The following is a 13,208-nucleotide window of genomic DNA, read 5'->3' as shown; positions in this document are numbered from 1 at the left end:
ATAGGGGGAAATACATTTGCATCTGCTACAGATACCAGAACACCACTGAGCTAAAACTGCAACAAGATACCAATAGAAATTCTGACCAATTTCCCACAGTTTCCATTCTGGAGCCCCTACCAGCAACCAACATGGTACACACTGGGCAAGCATTTACATGTGTGTGTGTAGGTGTGTGTGGGTGTGTGTGGGTGTGCCTGCGTGTGTGTGCATGTAAGCTGCCCAGAGTGGCTGTAATTATTATTATTATTATTATTATTATTATTATTATTATTATTATTATTATTACAGTGGTACCTCTACTTACAAATTTAATGCATTCCGAATGCACATTTGTAAGTCGAATCCCATAGAAATGCATTGGGAGAAAAAATTCATAAGTCGAAGCAACCCTATCTAAAAATTCGTAAGTAGAAAAAATCCTATCTAAACCACATCCAAGATGGTGGATGGAGCTCCATTCGTAAGTAGAGTTATTTGTAAGTAGAGGTAACACTGTATTATTATTGCATCTCATGGGATTTGAGATTTTTGACCCTCCATGGGATGTCATAAAAAGTCCTTCAAGATCCCATGCACTCAATTCATCTTTATTGAGATCTCAAAAAGAGATTTCATTCTTATGAGATCCTAAGGTAGGCTTCCTCAACCTCAGCCCTCCAGATGTTTTGAGACTGCAATTCCCATCATCCCTAACCACTGGTCATTCTAGCTAGGGATCATGGGAGTTGTAGGCCAAAAACACCTGGAGGGTCGAGGTTGAGGAAGCCTGTCCTAAGGACTCTAACTTTTTGTGGGATCTCCAAGTCTGGGTCAATATCCCTCACGATAGGCAAACCTCTCACACTCTTTGGAGATTGCTGACAAAGAGGAGAGGGGGCTCCTTGCAAGGGTTGCAGGAAACAAAAACAGGACACTTCCAGACTACTTTTTTGGGGGGTGGGATTCAATCACATGCTGGCAAATTCAGGTCATGCAATTACAGTTGCTTAAGAAGGTCTTGCACAACAAACCCGCTTCCCTAAAAGCTCAGACTTTTTGCAGTAAGGAAAGTGATGGGGAAATGCAATGGAAAGTGTGGGGTGGCATTTGCTTTGTGCAACACCATATATCCTCCCCACAAACAAAGCAGAATGAATGCTCATTAAATCGCCAGCATTATCTAATCTCCCTACAAGCAAATCGGGTTGAGTGCTCAATAAACAGGTCATATGAAAGCAGCCTAAATTTCTCTGCAGCACTGCAATTCTTTATTTCTGTGGTCCTATAACTCCAAATGCTCTTTGGCTTCTTTATGAGCACAACAAACTTTTGTTAAGTCCAACTGTGAATTTAGTTTTCTGGCATGCTTATTTCAAAGTCCCACATCATAGTTTTGAACACCTGTTGGGAGGAAAAAAACCTTTTCATGTAAGACGTACTCTCCTTCCCCAATCTCTTATCCTTCCCACACACCCCAAGACCCCAAATTCCATAAATGACATGTAAACAGCATATACATGCAAATGACAATGGTGCTAAGTATGGCTTCATAGCTTAATATTAATGAAGGTCAAGGCTTCACTGCAACAAGCAATGGGTTGGGCAGGCTAAAATCACACCTGGTAGATGGAAACACATACAAGAGGGAGAAAGCGTCATTGTTAATTAATTCACTACTGCATAGATATGGACTTTAAAAAAACAACAACACAAATCCCAAGAGCATGAGGCAAAGGTTTAGAACAAAGGAAGTATCAGTTGAAGCAAAAGACATATACAGTCGTACCTTGGAAGTCGAACGGAATCCGTTCTGGAAGTCCGTTCAACTCCCAAAACATTCGAAAACCAAAGCACGGCTTCTGATTGGTTGCAGGAAGCTCCTGCAGCCAATTGGAAGCCACGGAAGCCCCGTGCAACTTCTATTCATAACAGGGCTGCTCCCTTTAGAAACTAGGGCAGGGGTATATCTTTTTATTTTGAGGGCCACATTTTCTCACATTAATCTATTAGGAGCAGGCATGGTTGTGTTGAGTGGAACCAGAACCCAAAGTGGCGCTGCGCCGCCTTATTTTCTCTCTCTACCACCACTTTGTCCTCTTTCCGTCACTCTCAAAATCCCCTTTCTCTTCCTCCCTGCTGGGCGAGCGGGGGCAGACTGCTCTTGCCAGAGACTTGCACTGATCACTTGCAGTTTCCATCAGCCTCGGGCAACATGGCCGATGCTCAGGGATGGTGGGGGGGGAATTGTAGTCTCAAGGCCCACATGTTCGCAACTCCTGACCCGCCTAGTATGTGTTTGTCTATTCAGAATGGCAGAGGGCCTCAAGGGTCTTAGGCAGAGTCCTACGCCCCCATCTGTGATCTCAATCAAGGATGGTCAGGATCAAACCTTCTTCAAGCAGGGTGTACACTGCACAACAGTCACTGACAAGCTTATTCACTTTCCACCTCCAAATTCCTCAAGCAACAGGCCCCTAGAAAACCTGCTGGCAATATACAGAAGGATGCTTGGAGGCACTGGGCATACGCATATTCTGTCCTCTGAAAATGCTTGACTATTAATTTAGCTCTAGCTTAGAGCTATTTGTGGGTAAGCATATAAGTTACCTTTCCAGAGAGTAACAGGGGGTAAAATACAACCTGTATCTAAAGGACATTGAATGGATAGTGTGCAGGCTAGCCTCAGTACTACAAAATCTTCATTTACTACTCCAGAGGTATTTGGTGCTCTTTTCTAGCCCTTAGCTAACCCTTATAAGATCAGTGGGAAAACTCAAGCATGCAGAATTATGTAGTAAGGGAATTATAGTAGGGATTTATTGTTATGTCATGGAACTGAAACCATTAGGGTTGGATTTGGTAATACCTGTAGGATTTTCCTGAAAACTCCTCTCTGTCAGGCTGTCTGAAATTACCAGCAAAACATAACCACATTTGCTTGTGCCAGGATTGGGAAAACATCAGGCTCCACAATATAACTGCATGCCCTCTTCATAGAAAAGCATCTAGACTTCACAATCCCAAAATTAAATGTGTAATATGGAAAGATATTAAATAACTGGAATGAAAGCTATAGGTAAAAAAAACAAAAAAAGGAACAAAGCAGTTACGTTTTTTAACAGCTGTGACCTCTAAATCCATCTGTCAACTCCCCCCCCCCCCCCAGGGAAACTCATAGATCAGTTCATTCATTAACCCTATAAAAGCACCAAGCACCAAAGTGAAGGAAATGACATGGAAGCCCACAAACATACCGGTTCCAGTGAACTTTGCCTTCCAGAGCTTGCATCTCACCAAGAATAGCAAGAAGGAGAGAAGATTTGCCACAGCCAACCTGACCCACAATCATTGTCATTTGGCCTGCAAAGCAACAATGGACTAAAATTAGACCCTTTGATCCACCAATAACTGAATGGTCTTGGTTGCTTTGATCATAACACACATGAATGGTGAACGCTTACATATATGAATTAGATGTTAATACTATTGATTGCCTGCTGTTTAATAGCTATTACCTTTTTTAGTTTCTGCTGACTCTTTTCTTATTTGTCAGTTATAGAAGAAAGGAAGAGAGAGGAGGAGGAGGAGACTCTCAATTTAGTATGATTGCAGCTTTATAGTGCAATAAAAATATATGTCTGTTTTGAAGTAAGTCGCATGGAGTGTGATTTAATCCCAAGTAAGTGTGCATAGGATTGTAGCTGTTGTCATATCTCTGATTAGCACTGGTGGTTTAAACATGCTTGACTTTTTATTAACAGACATTTGTGTTCATCTATAATCTCTATGTGAGTGCTTGCATACGCACTCAATAAACTAGGAGTGAGGATCCCGTTGTTGAACTACAATTCCCATCATCTCTGTCCTTTGCCTGGGGCTGATGGGAGTTGGGGTCCAACAACATCTGGAGGATGTTGGGGTCCAACAACATCTGGAGGATGCTTCCGCACCCCCCCTCTAAACCATCCCAGGACTATGAGAGAAGGCATGATAAATGAAACGATGTTGAAAATGTGAGGTTATTAATTAATCATACCTGTGGGAATTCTGATATCAATATTGGATAATGTGGCTAAGCCACTTCCCCAAGAGAAGTATCCGTTGGTTACCTGCAATAAATACCACATATTGGAACCACAAGGACATGCAACAATTATACTGAATATGTGTATGTAGGAATCTATATAAAATAATCAACTCTTACAAACTGTATTTTAATATTTTGTTGGAAGCCACCCAGAGTGGCTGGGGAAGCCCAGCCAGATGGGTGGGGTATAAATAATAAGTTGTTGTTGTTGTTGTTGTTGTTGACTAAATTGACACTCGTGGCTTTGTTTCCCCATAATACTACCCCTTGGTTTGTTAAACCATGATTAGCATGGTGTGTGAAGACGGCCCAGCAGCTTAACTGTGGTTTATTTATTACCAGCATGCCACAGTTTCTTTATTGATGCACCAACCTTAGTTTCTGTCAATTATGTCTTGGTGTTATGTGTGAACTCAGCACCCTGTCTTAACCATGGAGTGACCCCAGACACTCGCCTTGCTAAAAATGCATGAGGCAAGTTGGGAGCAGTTGTTTGACTGAACTTTGGTGAAACAAGCCATGGTTTGCTTGATCATCTGTGGCAGAACTTGTGGTTTGTTAACCAAACCATGGCTTGGCATTATATGAAAACCAGGCTAGCCAAAGATTTTAAAAACCCAGGAAAATTCCACAGGAGTGAGAATTACAAAGAAAGAAGGTGTTGGGGAGGGGGAAATCTGTGTATTTCACATTAAACACTTGTTTCTAACTTTCTCAGCCTAACATTTCATAAAGCACATAATAACAAGGGTACAAAAACAAAAACAACAAACCCAGTCACAACTGATAAAATACGTTTTATGCCCTGCATGTCAAAGGACACAATAATAACCCTGAGATGAAAAGTTGTTATTTAAGAGAAAATGCAACCCCACCCAGAACAAGATATTCGCCATCACTTTCCTGGTTAGGTGACCCACACAACAACATAGCATCTGTCTTATCTGTCTTGAGCTTACAAGCAATTCATTAATTGGTTGATTAATTGAACACCTGGCAGCAGATGCACTTAAAAAACCACTTGTTGCCTGCCCTACTGAAAACACAAGTCACCTTGATAGCGCAGTCATCAATGTCTAAATGACGGGTTGGAATCCTTAGAGGAGGCTCATAGCTGTCCAGCTGGTGCCTCAGCGGCTGCTTTCGATTTATGGCTTTGGAGGGCTAGGCAGGTCGACAGCAGGGAAGAAGGAAGGAGAGACGTTTAGCAGAAGGTTAACACAGTAAGATAATGCATGAAAGGTATAGAAGCTATGCATGGCAGTAAAAGAGGCATTTCCTCCTGCGTACAAAAGGAACGACCCTTCTAAGACAATGCCGGCTGCAACAAATAAGGAAATGGGCTTCTAAAGAGTACTTTCAAGCTATTTTGTATCGCTGTATACTGTACATGGAGATTTAAACCAGCTAACCCCTCTGCTTATTCATGTGTTAAAATGCCTTTCTGTGAAATCAAGAATGTCAATAACTATATGCAATAACCAAGAGGTTATTCAAAGTGTTATCTCAAGTGTTCAAAGACGCATTCCATTGATGTGAAAACATTCAGAGTGTGAGGCAGGGCCAGTGAGATGTGTGGCTTGGGGTTCCTCGCCACTGCTTTAAATGTATACCATTTCACCGTGATCAAAATGTACTTATAGCATTTCATTGTGTTGTTTTTAACAAAGGCAATGAAGTGGGGCACCTTCCGCAAGGCAGTTCTGTGCCGTTGGTGTGTGCAAATCTCTTTTTTGCAATGTCCACACCACGGCATCCTCTTCAAAATGCCATCCCCTTCTCACCCCTCCCCCGTTTAATTTGAATTTGCAGTTTCTTTGGAAACTCTGATAAGTGAAGAATAACCACACAAGTGGTCCCAATTAGAAGAAGAGGAGGAGGAGGAAGAGGAGGAGGAGGAGGAGGAGGCATTTGGATTTGATATCCCGCTTTATCACTACCCAAAGGAGTCTCAAAGTGGCTAACATTCTCCTTTCCCTTCCTCCCCCACAACAAACACTCTGTGAGGTGAGTGGGGCTGAGAGTCTTCAAAGAAGTGTGACTAGCCCAAGGTCACCCAGCAGCTGCATGTGGAGGAGCGGAGACATGAACCCGGTTCCCCAGTCTACCGCTCTTAACCACTACACCACACTGGCTATGTGAAAATATGGGATGGCCTTTTGATGAGGATGAAGTTGTGTGGATGCTGCAAAAAAGGCGAATGCATGCATAAGCAGCATCAAGTACAAAATATCCTGTCATGTGCAAGAGTCCCAGGAGTGACCTGTAGGAATGGGAGATGGGGGATTCAATTCAGTTCACATTTTAAGGTGAATCTGCCTAATTCACACTTTCTGAAACAATATGTGACCAAAACACAGCCATCTGCCCAAACTTGCACATCTCTGAATTTTGCAATGCAGTTTTCCAGTAATGTGTACAAAAATGCATAAAAACCGTGCATAAAAATGCATATACTGGTGAAAATGACGTACAAAAATGCATTATACTGTGGGGAATTTATTTGCAAAAAAAATGTGTATTGTGGGCAAAATTGCATACAAAGATGTGTACATTCAGGGAAAAGAATTGCACTGGATGCTAATGAATTTCCATGAGGAATTTTTTTTTTTTACTTTTGCAGACTGATGTGGAAAATGAGAAGCTGTAATTAACAGATTCCCTTATCCCCGGTCACTAGTGTGCTTAGTTCAATTTTATAAAGAGAGAGGCACTTACAAGTCCCGAGTGCTTTTTGCAAGACTCGTATGTTAAGGCAGGGTCTCCGTTTCTCCAGCTGTCATCTCCAATCTCATCACTTATGAGAAATTCATTCAGTTTTTGCACACTGGGACAAGACATGGAAAAAGAGAAACTGTTAGAAGTCATAGCAACACACTGAGAAACTACTGAATAACGATTACAACATCTTCATGGCATAGGGTGTGATCCACTTGTTCCAACCGCATGTTTCTTGGCACTGTGACAAATGCTCTCTGGAGAAACAGTTCGTCACAGGGCAAGAAGCGCTCGTAGACTGTGCCATTTCCGACTGAGAGTGGCGGTGCTGCAAAGATCCCACAATTATTTTCTCCCCAATGGGAAAAGAACATGTCAACACTTTAAAAGGAGGGATGTTCTAGCCCAGTCATCATCCTAACCTTCTAAGTTGGGAATTTTGGTCCATATGGGGATGCGTTCAAATGCAGTGGTACCTTGATTTACGAACGACTCAACAACCGAATTTTTCGACTTACGAATGGGGCAAATGGCTGCACGCTTACTAATTTCTCGACATCCAAACGGAAACTGTGGTGGTTTTATATAGGGTTTTTTTGACTTATGAATTTTTAGATGGGGTTGCTTCGACTTGCGAATTTTTCGGTTTCCAGTGCATTCCTATGGGAAATTGCGTTTCCAATGGCACTTTTCGACTTACAAATTTTTCGACCTACGAAGGTGCCTTCGGAACAGATTACATTTGTAAGTCAAGGCACCACTGTAGTACAACCAAGGAAGAATTTTACCTAGCAGTGGAGAAACTTTCTTCAGCTCAATTTACAAATGGGTCACCCATTACAAATAAGTTTGAAGAACTCGGGCGGTAGAGGAAGGACTTACTGCAACGATTCTTCAACATCAACTTCACTGGACTGGTCATGCTGTGTGGATGTCTGATTATCGTCTTCCAAAGAAACTACTCTATTCTGAACTTAAAAATGGAAAGCGTAATGCTGGTGGTGAACAAAAGAGGTTTAAAGACTGTCTCGAGGCAATTCTTAAAAAATGTAGTATAAACACCGACAACTGGAAAATACTGGCGTGCAAGTGTTCCAATTGGAGAAAAGCCTTTACCAAAGGTGTCATGGACTTTGAAGACACTCAAACTCAGGATGCAAGGGAGAAATGTGCTAAGAGGAAGGCATGCTTGGCAAACCCTCACCATGTTCAACTCCCACACGGAAACTTATGTCCCCACTGTGGAAGGACGTGTGGATCCAGAATTGGCCTCCATAGTCACTTACGGCCCCACTGTTAAAACCATGTTTATGGAAGACAATCTTACTTGGCTACAAGTGATTGCAGAAGAAGAAGAAGAAGAAGAAGAAGAAGAAGAAGAAGAAGAAGAAGAAGAAGAAGAAGAAGAAGAAGAAGAAGAAGAAGGGGAAGAAGACATTGGTTTAAAATTAGCTTTCTATTTTATCCAAGTTCCAGGCACTAATCTATCTCAATCACAGCTTTCCAAACACCTATAAAATGATATTTTAAGGCTCTGGTGAGAAAGCCTGGAACTCCCTCATTTTCTATTCTGAACTAGAGAACTTTGGGGGGTGATAAAGCACACCTTATATTTGACAAGATGTGTATTTTTGAGCCGGGAATTGCAAAGCATGGTGACATCCTTGGATTTATTTTGTGCTATCCTGCTTATCTAGGGGGCTTCAAAATAAATCAGAATGAATGTTCAATAAGCAGCCAACACTGTGTAACCTCCCCCTTACAAACTTGGTGCAAAGAAATCAGGATGAATGCTCAATAAGCAGGTTGATGGAAATGACCCTGGTCTTTCAAATGACCACACTCCTAAGGGAGTTTACATTAACATAAGCTAAGATTCCTTCTTTAGTAGACTGCAATGGTGCATTCAAAATTCAAATGGGATTCATTCACAGAAACCCATAAAAGGTTATCTACCAGTGCAACATGCCTATTCCCTAAATGAAGGGGTTTGGCAGAACCAAGTAACCACTTTGTTATCCTGGGAACGGGACACATAATTCTATATGCTAATTGAATGGGTGATAATGAGGATAGAGTGGCCCAGTCTATATTCCTTGGGGTATTGCCTTGGCTGTAAGAGAAAAAAATAAGATGAGGAGGAGGAGAAAGCTTCTTAAAGGTTGAGGTTTGTCTTGGCAAAAAACTGGATCTTTGGAGAGCTCAAATTGCAAAGCAAGACAAACATTCTCTACTGGTGTTACAGCTGAGCTAAATATAGCACACAGAGAGAAGGAACATTAAAACAAATAGAAGGCAGGTTTGGAGGCTGGAAGGAAAGATGGAAGATACCATGTTTAGGGTTAGAAAGCAACTTTCTTCCAGACCTCTCGTTGGACTGACCCCTCTGCTCCCCCCCCTCAAAAAAAACCACCAGCTTCCTATGCAGTGGATTTCCAGTTTAGGAAAAACAAATTGCATGAAAAGAAAATTCAGAATCTGCACAGAGAAAAGGTCAGATCTGTAACTTACATAAATTTTGCACATGTATTTTTCCTTTATTTTGCTTGCATGAACCAGCGCCTCATTAGTTTGGGCAAAGAATTACGCAGGACAAAAATGGTTAAAATTGTTAGCAAAGGAAGGAGAGGGTGGTAGGTCAGGAGCAGAGTGGGTGCTTTGCTCAATTAGCCACACCCATTAATTTCAGTGGGTCTAACATTGGATACAACATTAACCTAGGTTCACTAATTTTAATGGCTCTGCTCTGAGTAAAAGTTAGTTGGATACAACCCACTACTGCCTCAGATTCAATCTTCAATTAGTGACCAGATTGGGAAAGAGGCAATGGAGGGCTAGCTGTAGATTAGCAAGACTAGGGTTGCCATATTCCCCAAAAGTGAAAATCTAGACAAAGTTCTTGGGGTTGGGGGGTTGGGGGAACATCTCTCCACCAAAATTAAGTATTTTGGATTTTTAAAAATTTGTCTGGGTGCCAATTTCAGAGCCCAATTCCTGGACGTATGGCAGCCCTAAGCAAGACACAATGTCAGACTAGACTCAACAAAATATTATTTGCTTATTACATTCGCATAGCACCTTTTCCTTTATGGAGCTCCAGGTGGCATACATGTTTTTTCTCTCTCTCCATTTTCTCCTCACAATGAAGTGAGCCGGACCCTGAGGTCATCATCTGAGGTCCTTCTTCACGTGCACCGTCCATGAGAGATCCAGAGTGTAAAAATAGGAGAACAGGCCTTTGTGGAATGCTCTTCCCAAGAAGGCCCGCCTGGCGCCATCATTACTTATCTTTAGACTATACTTATCTATAACCAAGCCTGTTGGGAGTGGGGCGATGGTGATGTTTTTAAAGTATTTCTTGTTTTCTTCTTTGCTTTCATGTATCCATGTAGGGAGGTTGTCTGCCTGCCTGTTTGGTTCAGGTAGGTAGCTGTGTTGGTCTGAATGCCTCGACTTCTGAAGGTTTCGACTTACGAAGTCGACAACCCCGGAAGTCTTTTCGACACGCACACGCGTTCTGCGCCTGCGCAGAAGCGGCGTGTGCGGTCCGCGCATGCGCAGAAAGCGCTAGAATCTTGCTTCGCGCATGCGCAGAACGGGTGCTTCGACAACCGAAGACTTCGACTTATGAAGAGCGCCGCAGAACGGGTCGCCTTCGTAAGTCGAGGCACCACTGTATATTGTCCAGTAGCACCTTAGAAACCAACTAAGTTTGTTCTTGGTATAAGCTTTTGTGTGCATACACACTTTGGTATCTGAAGAAGTGTGCATGCACACAAAAGCTTATACCTAGAACAAACTTAGTTGGTCTCTAAGGTGCTACTGGACAAATTATTTTTATCTATATTTTGCCTGTTTGGTTGTAAGTCACTTTGGGTTGCCCTGGGCAAGATAAAGCGAGTAACAAATTCAATAAATAATAATAACAACAACCCTGTGAGAAATGTTAGGCTGAGAGGCAATGACTGCCCCAAGCTTTGTGGCTGAGTGGGGATTTGAATTGTGGACTCCCAGGTCCTAGATCAACACTCTCGCTGCTTCTCCACACGGGCTCTCAGCATGTTCCTATGCATTAATGCACATACCTGATGACGGCCTTGACAGCAAATCGAACAACAGTGGAAAGCAGGAACAGCGGTGTGACCAGGATGTGGAAGAGCGACAAGGATGCAAAGGCCTGGGCTGTATTTGGTGGTTTCTCTTTAACATACGTATAAGTCACAAAGGTCTGTCATGTCAGGGAAAAGAGGATGTTGGTTATGTTGCTTCGTGCAGAACAAGCCAGGCAAAGAATATGCAAGAAGGGAGGGGGGGTTGGAAAGCAATGCTCTTTGCATTTTAATGACAAACTATCTAATTTGCGGTTTTGGAACCAATACGCGAAGCGAAAGCAAATTTTATTCCTCAGGAATTCGCACTTCTCTGAATTTTGCGTCCCATTTAGGCAACAAAAAGTGTATAAAAATGAGGGTCCTCTGAATCCAGTTTGTAAATCTGGATTGGACCCGATCTAGTCTTGACTGATCTGGGCCCCTTCCGATCCATCCCAGATATTATTCTTATCGCGAGACTCTTTGATTAGTTTATTTATTTATTTCATGAAATGTGCAGTTAATGGCCTTTTAGGCTTCCTCCACATGAATAGGAGTTCACTTTTTGAATAATAAGAATTGCATGTCATGGGTGGAGTGGGGGATCAGGATTTTAGAGATGCTTAGGTGGGGCATGGCCAAAAAAAAAAGGTTGGGAACCACTGTGTAAGTTTCCTAAACAGCTAAATAGATGTCCTTTTGCCACTGCTGCTGCTCCTGGACCACTGATACAAATACAGTGGTACCTTGGTTCTCAAGCGCCTTGGTTCCCAAATGCCAAAAACCCAGAAGTAAGTGTTTCGAACGTTTTTCAGAAGCCGAACGTTCGATGAGGCTGTCAGCTATTGTTTTTCGGGGCACCTGCACCAATCAGAAGCCATGTCTTGGTTTTCGAACATTTCAGAAGTCAAACAGACTTCCGGAACGGATTAAGTTTGGCGCTTTTGTTTTTGCAATTTATTTTGCGTTTTTGTTTTTGAGGCTTTTTCAGTTAGTTTGTTTTTGTGACTGTGTGGATCCCAGTTCAGCTACTGATTGATTGATTGTGTGGCTGCAGAAATGGATAAAAGCCCTCCATCCAAACAATGACTATCATCAGTGCGGGTATGAAAAGTATTGAATTTTAATTTTTATCATCTACAATACTGTCATTTATTTTATTTTATAGTAACAGTACATTGATTATTGCTTTCATTTTATGGATCAATGGTCTTGTTAGTAAAATTCATGTTAAATTGCTGTTTTGGGGGTTGTTTTTAAAAGTCTGGAACGGATTAATCCATTTTGCATTACTTTCTATTGGAAAGCACGCCTTGGTTTTGGAACGCTTTGGTTTTGGAACAGACTTCCGGAACGGATTAAGTTTGAGAACCAAGGTACCACTATAGAAATATATGTAGGAGGTATGCTTGGCAACACTTATCCCAGCCCTCACATGGCTTGGGAATATTTTTTGGAGGTTTTCCATTTTTTTCCAAGCAATTTCAGAAAAATCCTGAGCTAATTTCAGGACAGCATTGTGTGGTAAGTGATTTGTCATCTCTAGTTAGAATCTTTCTCCATAAGTTGTTGTTGACGATGATGTTTTACATCTGGGAACATTCAAGAGGACATCTGCCATGCTGTCTGAAATAATACAATCTACTCCACCACCTCAAAAATCTAGCACTTCATTCTTCTGTATGTCCATAGCTAATTAAAAAGTTTGCTTAATAAACCACCCAACACGCAACCCCCCCCCCCAAAAAAATAATTCTTACCGCAAGAACAGCTGCAATTGGTATAGCTGCATTCATAAAAACTGTGGAAACAAGCACAACCATAAATTATATTCAGCAACATCCGTCAATGTCTGAACTATACTACAGATGTTTGCCTTAAGATTATTTCCTGCCTGGACAACTCCTTAATTGGGGGTGGGGGGGAAGCTTTTCCTGTCAAATGAAAACATACTTGGAAATATTATAGTCTGTATATTTTACTGAGCTGGGGAACATATTCCCGAAAGAATTGTAGGGTTGTATGCCACAGTTTAAAACGTTGGCTTGGTGGAGGAAAGGGAATTATTTAAATTGCTGAGGTTATGTTAACCTAAATCAAAGGCCATTTTAAAAAAATAAACAAACTCTACTTTATCAGCTGCCCATAGATGCTGCGTGTGATTGTTAATGTAAACTAACGGATGTCAACAAGCTTAATAAGGAAGGTTAGAGGATTATTTGGAGAGATCTTGTCGTGCTTGTCCCAGGGTATGAGAAAGGCAACGAGAGGTCAGGAAATCATTTCCCCCCCAGCCAAGTTTCATAAACTTGCAAGCTTCACAAGGCTTT

At 41.8% G+C, this 13,208-nt stretch overlaps 1 protein-coding gene across 6 annotated transcripts in view; it reads right to left on the bottom strand.

Annotated features, from left to right (window-relative positions):
• ABCC9 (ATP binding cassette subfamily C member 9) overlaps positions 1-13,208 on the bottom strand; it is an 85,346-nt gene that overhangs the window by 45,803 nt on the left and 26,335 nt on the right. For all 6 annotated transcript variants that reach the window (XM_035127133.2, XM_035127136.2, XM_035127138.2 and 3 more), the window contains exons 13-18: positions 12,639-12,679; positions 10,873-11,015; positions 6,788-6,896; positions 5,123-5,233; positions 4,019-4,091; positions 3,237-3,342 (exon numbers count right to left, since the gene is read on the bottom strand). In XM_035127133.2, coding sequence (XP_034983024.1) covers positions 3,237-3,342; positions 4,019-4,091; positions 5,123-5,233; positions 6,788-6,896; positions 10,873-11,015; positions 12,639-12,679 — 583 coding nt within the window. The remainder of the gene's footprint in view (positions 1-3,236; positions 3,343-4,018; positions 4,092-5,122; positions 5,234-6,787; positions 6,897-10,872; positions 11,016-12,638; positions 12,680-13,208) is intronic.

This window comes from Zootoca vivipara, chromosome 10, assembly GCF_963506605.1.
Source record: "Zootoca vivipara chromosome 10, rZooViv1.1, whole genome shotgun sequence".
NCBI classification, from domain to species: Eukaryota; Metazoa; Chordata; class Lepidosauria; order Squamata; family Lacertidae; genus Zootoca; species Zootoca vivipara.
Note: the sequence above shows the minus strand (reverse complement) of the source record. Positions and strands in the feature narration are given on the sequence as shown.